Source organism: Poecilia reticulata, linkage group LG9, assembly GCF_000633615.1.
Source record: "Poecilia reticulata strain Guanapo linkage group LG9, Guppy_female_1.0+MT, whole genome shotgun sequence".
Taxonomy (NCBI): Eukaryota; Metazoa; Chordata; class Actinopteri; order Cyprinodontiformes; family Poeciliidae; genus Poecilia; species Poecilia reticulata.
The window spans coordinates 18,237,308-18,246,183 of NC_024339.1; the positions used below are offsets into that span (position 1 = coordinate 18,237,308).

An 8,876-nucleotide genomic window follows, 5' to 3' on the forward strand; every position below is an offset into this window, starting at 1 on the left:
GGAAATACAAAGATTTTTCCCTATTGTCTTCTTCTATACTTATCCAGACCTGGAAAACACCCAAATCTAATTCCAAACTTTTCCAGACGGCATCATCTTCCATTATAACACAATCAACATGCCAGTGTTCACAATCTGCTGACAGAGGTCTGTTTTGCCATCTGTACATTGAATTGAGCTTTGTTAGGACCTCTGGGAAATATGCTGCTGAAATGTCCCCTCACACACACTGACCTCTAAACCTCTACAGAACAATGACACACACAAACACCCATGTGTGTGGATGTAGGTATAAATACAGACTGGTTAGTTGACTGACAGCTCAATGCCACACAGCAATAGTAAAGACAGGAAATGATGTCCACTTTAAGCTATGAATACAATAAAACAGTCTTGTTTGTTCATTACCTCATAGGGAACTTTTCTGGCATAGTCTGCACCTAAGGAACAATAGTCGGTGCAATGTCTTAATAAGGACAAACCCATCCCCAGTGGAGGCATTTTTAGTGTAATAGACAATGATTGGAAACCTGAGCTAACCTGCCTTTTCATACAAAGCACCTCTATTTATGGTATTTCTATCGGTAAAAAATCAGAATGAGAAGACGACAGAAGGAGAGTTGCTTCTGACCCCTTTGCACCTGCTCCTTTGGAAAAATGTTGAACGTGCTAAGATGTACTTTCTCCCCAGCAATCCATCACTTCTTCGGTATTTCTGTGGTAATGACACTTAGTGCCACTTTTTTTCTGTTTGAGGGGGGCAGAACCTTGTCCTCCATCAGGAGGCTCCGATTTTAAAATAATCAGACTCAAAATATCAATCTGTCACTTACATCCCCTTTGCTAAATGAGGTCAGAACACCTGAAAAAGTCGATTCAAATGTCTGTTATTGCTGCAGCCAGACATATGATAGACATGCTCAACCCTGCAAAATTAATCTTCACTGTCATCATCTTATGTTTTTGCTTTAACAAACTAAATACAAAACAGACAATGAGTAATGAAACACCCAATTGATTTTGCTTAAAATATATTTATAATGAGGCTCTTGACATGAAATTCACACCAGACGTCAGCAACAAACTAATCCAAATATACAAAGAAAAAAAATGCATATGTTAGTTTTATTAAATAACTTAAGTAACAGGTAATGGAGTCAATTGACAGCGGGAATAGAAAGGATTTCTGTCCCTTTGTCAGTGGAAATCCATCCATCCATCCATCGTCGGGTCACAGGGGCAGCAGCTTCAGAAGGGAGGCCCAGACTTCCCTCTCCCCAGCCACTTCTTCCAGCTCCTCCGGGGGAATTCCAAGGCGTTCCCAGGCCAGCCGAGAGACATAGTCCCTCCAGCGTGTCCTGGGTCTTCCCCGAGGCCTCCTCCCGGTGGGACGTGCCCGGAACACCTCACCAGGGAGGCGTCCAGGAGGCATCCTGACCAGATGCCCGAGCCACCTCAACTGGCTCCTCTCGACGTGGAGGAGCAGCGGCTCTACTCTGAGTCCCTCCCAGATGACCGAGCTTCTCACCCCATCTCTAAGGGAGAGCCCAGCCACCCATTTCGGCCGCTTGTACCCGTGATCTCGTTCTTTCGGTCATGAACCAAAGCTCATGACCATAGATGAGGGTGGGAAGGTAGATCGACCGGTAAATCGAGAGCTTCGCTTTTTGACTATCTCTTCACCACGACGGACCGGTACAGCGCCAGCTTCACCGCAGACGCTGCGCCAATCCGCCTGTCGATCTCCCGCTCCCTTCTTCCCTCATTCGTGAACAAGATCCCCAGATACTTAAACTCCTCCACTTGAGGCAGGACGACCCCCCCTCCCCCCGACCTGGAGAAGACACTCTACCCTTTTCCGGCTCTAGACCATGGCCTTGGATTTAGAGGCACTGAGCCTCATCCCGGCTGCTTCACACTCGGCTGCGAACCGCTCCAGTGAGCTCCAGTGGAAATTATTGTCAAATGAATTAGTCCCTAAAAAAGGTTTAAAATCTTTTAAGTTATCAACATCTGGATTCGTATTGTTGCACTCATGGCAGAGGTTAAAGACATGTTTCTAAACGTCAAAACTACCCGGTAAATTGACATAATCCAAAAGAACAAAAAGCATAACTTCTCCATGAACCAGTCATGAACAAGTGTTCCTCAAACAATTTCTGACAGAGAATTCAAGAGAACATTCTGATGAGCTGACGAAGAACCCGTTCTTGACCTGGAAATGACAGATACAGGATTTCCATGCAAACAATTAATTCAACTAAGGCACTCAACCACAGTGGCCTCTATGCACACTCCCTACGCAAGATTCCACAGCTGAGGAAAAAGTACACTGAAGTTCATTTAAGATTTGCTGCTGAACATAAGGACAAACAAATTAAATCCCAAACTGAATCCTTTGGGTACAATTGCACACAGCACGTTTGGAGGAGAAACGGTACTATATAATGCGTAAATACCATTCTAACAAGTGTGGTTTGGAGGTGAAAACATTGTGTGGGATTGGTTTTTAGTTTAAGGTATTAACACATTTCATTTTACTGAAAGAAAGATGAATAAAAAATGTACCATAAGAGTCTTGATAGGAATATGCAAATGAAACCATGGAGGATCCTTCAGCTCGACAATAATCCAAATGTAGTACCAAGAAAAGTCTTAGTTTCAAAGAAAGAAGATAAAGCTGCTATTACGCACCAGTCAATCAACTAACTGCAAACTTTATGGACAGAAGTGAAGATTAGAGTGCATGGAAGATGTTCCCAGTCTTCAGTTTTATCTTAAAGTGGTCGTTACCAACAAAGGATTTTCTACTAAGTAATACATAAAGTTCAGTAGTTACTTGAGAGAGTCTGCTTTATTACATATAAATTATTAACTAATTTGTATGTGTGGATTTACTTGAGTTGTTACGAACATCTGGTGTTACTTTCGTGTCAAAACTGAGAAACAGTTGATCACTTGTTTTTCCTGCTGTTGTTTACCTGCTTATCATCTCACTTTTCATTGGCTATAGGAAAAACTATCATAGCATATACTATTTTATACCTGAAGATATAACATTTATTTTGATAGTTTAGGACTAATACAAAGGATGGGATCAAAAGAATTGACGGCTAGAAACAAAGACAGGAAATCCCTACTAAAAGTCAACCAGAAAACCAATTCAATGTGAAATAATTGCTATTTTTTTCCCCTGCAGAGGATAAAGGAGGCCGTAAAATCCATAAAGACCCTTGAGTTAAATTTGTGACTTGTGACATTATACAGTGAATAAAATTGGACTAGAAATGACTTGGCTTTAAAGGAAGACAGATGTTTCGGCAATACGTACCCCTACCTCTATACCTACAGGGGGTGGGAGGTCTTTCTCGTTGAGTCACGCACAATATGGGGGGTTGGAGACACTGACCGACTGTGACATTATAAAAGCAAACTGTAATGTCTGAGCGGCCGCTGAATCGTTCGTGCATGTGTGCGTCTGTGTGTGGTGCCATTCAGTCACTCGGCTGCCTTTTATTTCTTTCTGACCGCAGGCTCGTAAAAACACATTCTGGCATCGCCAGCCAAAGGACTCGGTCCGCCCCTCAGGTACTAAGGTTTCATTCTTTCTTTCACTCGGATCCTTTCTTTTCTTTCTTCTGTTGCCTCTGTCTCCAACGCCGTCTGCTGTCTGTCTCTGTTCCAGATCTTTTCATTGCACCTTTTCAATGGGGCAAACCCTTTGCTTGGCTCGGCCAATTAAACGCTCCTCTGTTGCCCTTTTTAAATATATTTGTCTGCCTTAATTCTGCACATGGGGCCCAGATCACTTGTCAGGTGGAACTGTGGAGGCAGTATTAGGTCCTCAGGAGGGACACGTATGTAAACAGATGTGACGCCTTTATAAATGTCCACTTTAAATTGGCTCACCCAGGTGCTAAAAAAACTGAAAACTGAAAACTTGCAACAAAATTATCCGTACAAAATTATCACCTTTGCCAGACAGTGTCTGGCAAAGTTTACTCGAGCCTTTTTATATAACAATCACAAACTTTAGTGTTTTATAGTGGGATTTTAAATGGTAGACCAATACAATGGAATCCATATTTGTAAAATCAATGGATAAGAATAAAATATCTTAGAAGGTTTTAAAAAACAAAATCTATACTGTGGTGTGCCCTTTACTCTGAAGGCCAAGGAACACACCGCACAGATCAGAAATGTCGCCGCTGAATATCGCCTTGAACTCACCATGTCTACTCAGCACGACGCTGTGGGGAAGCTTTCTTAACCCTCCTGTTGTCCTCATTTTCTGTGTATAGGAAAAACACATACAAATCTCGGTCATTTTGACCCGAGGACAACAGGAAGTTATGATCAGTCAAAGCCTGTTCCTAAATATAGATCAAAGTGATGTTTTGAGAATTGATTTGCACTGATTCTTTCCATCAAATTTGAACTTGAACTATTTTGCATATTAGAATATGTCATTTGTTAAAGAAAAAAAAAAAACAGATATTATTTTCTTCTACTCCAAAATGACTACTACTACTGATGTAGTAGTAGTCTACTACTAGTACTACTTTTGTTTGTTGGTCTAAAAATCCCAGTAAAACATATTGAAGTTTGTGTTTGTAAGAGAAAAAATTCAAGGATTATGATAAGAAGCATTGTATGTCATAGGGTCATTTTTAGAAACATCCATGTGAGATTTTTATTCAGACTGTAATGTGAGGACCACTATAACCATGATACTGTAAGTGACTATAGAGGAGAAAGCCCTCCTCAAACCACAATGATACAGCAATCTTTGTAATCCACACAGTCTGAAGGGACATAAAACACATTGCTCATATAGGATTTGTAAACCAATTTTGCGTAATGGTCAGAATGCAAACAGGCCTACAGGAGATACTGAAAGGTTACCCATGAGTCACATGTTGCCCTTTCAACTTGTGCAACAGAGCTGCATGTTGTTCCATCATTTTTATTAAATGATGTCACACGTACTGCTGCTGCAGCGCAAATGACCTCGACAATGACCGTTGGCTCCGACTGTCTATCTTTAATTTGATCATTAATGGCCCTCGTTCGGTTCGACGACAGCTCCAATCAACAACCGCAGCAGCCGCAGATAGCAGAATAAAGCAAAAGATTGTATGTTTATGAATCTTAACCGCTGCAATCAGTCTGGAGCCTAATCAAAACGCACAAAACAGAAGTACCAAAACTGAGAAACAAAGGGAGAAAAGACAACAAGCTTCAGACGTTTTGACCTTGTAATCATCGCTTTTGGGATCAATTGTCTCAATGTTTTTCTCCAAACAAACACAGGCTGACAATAAGCCGGCTGTCAGGACTGATCTCCAGTTTTGAAAATGATGGGAACAAATATGCAGGGCATGAATGATACTCTGCTAATCATTAGAGGCCTCTGGGGAAACAAGAACTGTTCTGTGAGCTGGATAGATTTTACACTTTAGCGTGTGCTTTCCTTCCCAAATACCTAATATCTGACTAACTAGCCTGTGTCCGTCTGGTGGTCACCTGAACAATGTTTAGCTGCAAGTTTAGAAAAAAGAAACTGTAAATCCGATGCTAAGATATAGGAACAAACAACACTGTTGTGGGATTCATCACCACATGATGGAAAGATGGTGCTGGCTGTCCTACTCTGTGTGGAAGGTTTTCTTCAGCAGGGACACGGAAACTGATCAAAACTGGTCAAAAGATAGACGGTGCTAAAAAAACCCAACACAATCCTAGAACGAAACCTCTGAAAGATAGCAAAAGACTCAATAAAGGGATGGAGGTTTACCTTCCAGCAGGACAATGTCGAACATGTAGCTGGAGTTGTGTTGGTGTTATGGTATTATGAGCTAAAATGGCACAAGGTTGAGACATAGCAAGTAAAACACAGGTGCAAAAATAAATCACCGCACAGCTTTAGAGTAAGCACCACACTAGTGACGTAAGGGGGATTTTAATTGATTTTTAGGTTTTTGCACCCGAAGAAGGTGGGGTGTTTGCTGTGTAAAATTCTGTCTTCCTGCATTTTGGAACTGATCCGGGGGCAATTAACGTGTTTTCTCTCCTACTCATCACCGTTCTGACTCATAGCCACTCCACACACACGCGTCCCTGAAACAGAGGAAGTTTAATTAATCTATGGCACTTTGTGCTTTGACGCACGCTGCAAATCTGAGCGTCTCCAGTGGATGCCTGCTTCTTAACGTTTCTCCTCCTCCTCCTCCTCCCACGATCCGGTGTGTGCCTTCCCCAGTGGAGGAACACACAATTTCTCAAACGAAAAGGGCACGGGCCTCAAATTAATCTTTCTAGCTTTTTCACCAAGTTCCCTAATAGGTTAGTTGAAGTCACTATTGGAGCTTCTGCTAATATAAAAAAGGACGCTCTTCCCACCGTTTTCACCTAAAGGGTAAATTGAGTTTCATTTATACGACATCTTTTAACTTTCCATTTGTAGTACTTGGGTAATTTTTTTTTTATATGCACAGCATTGTTATTGCTATTATTTATTATAACCATAAGGATCCACCACAGAGGACTGCATCCAGGTTTCTGTGGTGGCCTTTTTACCCTCCTGCGCCGCCACCGCCCATAAGCCTTTGAAAGAGACGGGCCTTTGAAACTAAACTGGAACAAAGAGACTTCTGTTTGTGAGCGAGAGAGAAAAATCTGTAGCATTTGTAATCCTGTGACACATCCAAACAGCTGGACGTCAGTTTAAACAAAAGCCGAGGTGAGCAGACAGGATGGTGGAGAACAGGCTCGTTTTGTATGGCTGCACAAAGACGATGTCAGAGAAACAAACAGATCAGTAGATAAGTAAAAAATCCAATTGTGTATGAGAGCTGAAATATTGTTACGTAAAACAATATTTCAGCTATTAACAACTATTATAGCAACACATTGTGGAGTCGTAGATTTTTGTAAGCTAGAGTGAGATGTTGCACTGAAGAAAATACTTGGTAGCACACAAGTGGAGCAGGACCTCAGCAAAAACTGGAAATTAAAATTAGTTATGTTCTTAAAATATACAAAACAAGACTCGTGTTTCTCCGTATGCTCCACAAAGTTAATTCTTTACACACCCGCAATATGGTTTCAACAAAATTTATATTTGTATTATAATCTTGACTTCAGGGACCAATGAAAATGTTTATTATTACCTTTATAGAAAAAAAAAATTGTGTGCGTTTAGTCTGTTGTCTGGTAAATCATAAATTATTCATACAGTATTTAAACATGGGCCATTTTCCTGTCTAAGGTACACCAGGGTTTCACAAATGCACTGGTCTACAATTACTAAAATGATAAATCATACAATCCTTCAAATGAGGATGACTAGAGTGTTTTCTTTCCTTTACAGACCAAAGATGCACAGCCCTTCCTCACTTATTGCTGCTCACTGTCAGTCAGTAGACTGAAGAAGAACTCGGCTTTGGTTTCACAGCGTACACTTTTAAGCATTTTCTGTTCATACATGTTCGTAAATCATGCATCACTTTCACCTTTTGGTTTGCATCAAACCTCACCAGGGTCCACATTTTGAGGCTTACAACAGTTCCACTGTTAAATCCACACCAGAAGTATCAGAATAGATTAACTCTAGGCTTTTTTTTAAAAGTGGGATATGCTGTTCTGGTTGAGAATTCACTCCCAGGTCAAGACCTTATCTGGTTTGTGGATCTTTGTAGGGTACTGTAGGGGAATTTAAATAAGGAGTCATCATCATCCGTCATTAATTTGCCGTCTTGTCAAACAAAGTTTTTATAGCTTTGTCCAGCAATACTGCACGATCTTAAAAAAACAAAAATCTCTTAGAGTCAACAGGGAAAATTCAGGGTCCAGGAGGAAAACCCAGACGTCCTCAACGACACTTTCTGGCTAATGCTAGGAGATCCCAAAACATTTCTAGACCAAAAAAATCATTTTTAATTTCTTAAGCAAGTTCTGGGTCTTCCCCAGGGCCTAATGTTATTGGATGTGTCTGAAAAACCTGATGCATGTTGGTGCCCAAACCACCACGGCTTAATCCTTTCAGCTCACAGGAGCGAGGCTCTTCCCTGATCTCTCTCTGGATGATCGAGCTCTTTAAGTCTTGAGTCTAGCCGCCTCACGGAGGAAGCTTTTTCAGCTCTTTACATCTTTATGCATCTGATGACCATAGTGGAGGGACAGAAAGTAGATGGGATTGATAAATCAAAAAGATTTGCTTTTTGGCTTAGCTCTTTCCTTCTTCATAACAGGGCAAATTCCCTATTTAATTAAGATGTTTAAATAATGAAGTGGAATTAAAGAATTTAAGAGAATCCACATTCTTAACATAAATATCAATTTCAGACTTACTTTTAATTTGATTTCATACTGCTCACTCCCTGCAGACATTAGGTCTTTAACAAGAAGAATGAAAAGTGGCGTTGGCTGAAAATAGGCCAGGCTCCATTTCCCAATGTCATTTGCTCTGTCAGGATTCTGGATAGGTGAGAGCAGCCAGGGGTTGTGCTTAAATTTTCTCTCTTAGAGAAAGTATCAAATGAAAGAAATGATAAAAAAAAAATTAAAAAAAGAACTGACTCAGCCTCATTCTAGTTACTTTTAAGGAGTTGTAGACATTCGCGTAACAAGCAAAAGACATTTGATCCTAATAATTACCAGGCTTTAAAGGGCTTGCACAGAGGCACGTACAAAATAAAGGCTCAGAAAACTTTTGTCGGATCCGTGGCATTTTGCAGCAGATCGTCTTACAAATGTCAGCGTGCACACTGAATACAAAAAGCATGCAAGAAACATCGACGAGTGAACACGTACACGCACACAGACACACACACACGCACGCACACACACACACACACACACACACACACTGCAAA

At 40.9% G+C, this 8,876-nt stretch overlaps 1 protein-coding gene across 6 annotated transcripts in view; it reads right to left on the bottom strand.

Annotated features, from left to right (window-relative positions):
* Positions 1–8,876, bottom strand: part of aopep (aminopeptidase O (putative)) — a 109,013-nt gene that overhangs the window by 19,320 nt on the left and 80,817 nt on the right. For 2 of the 6 annotated variants that reach the window (XM_017306882.1, XM_017306883.1), the window contains exon 15: positions 4,231–4,291. The exons of the other annotated variants lie outside the window; for them this stretch is intronic. In XM_017306882.1, coding sequence (XP_017162371.1) covers positions 4,231–4,291 — 61 coding nt within the window. The remainder of the gene's footprint in view (positions 1–4,230; positions 4,292–8,876) is intronic. 6 annotated transcript variants of the gene reach the window in all.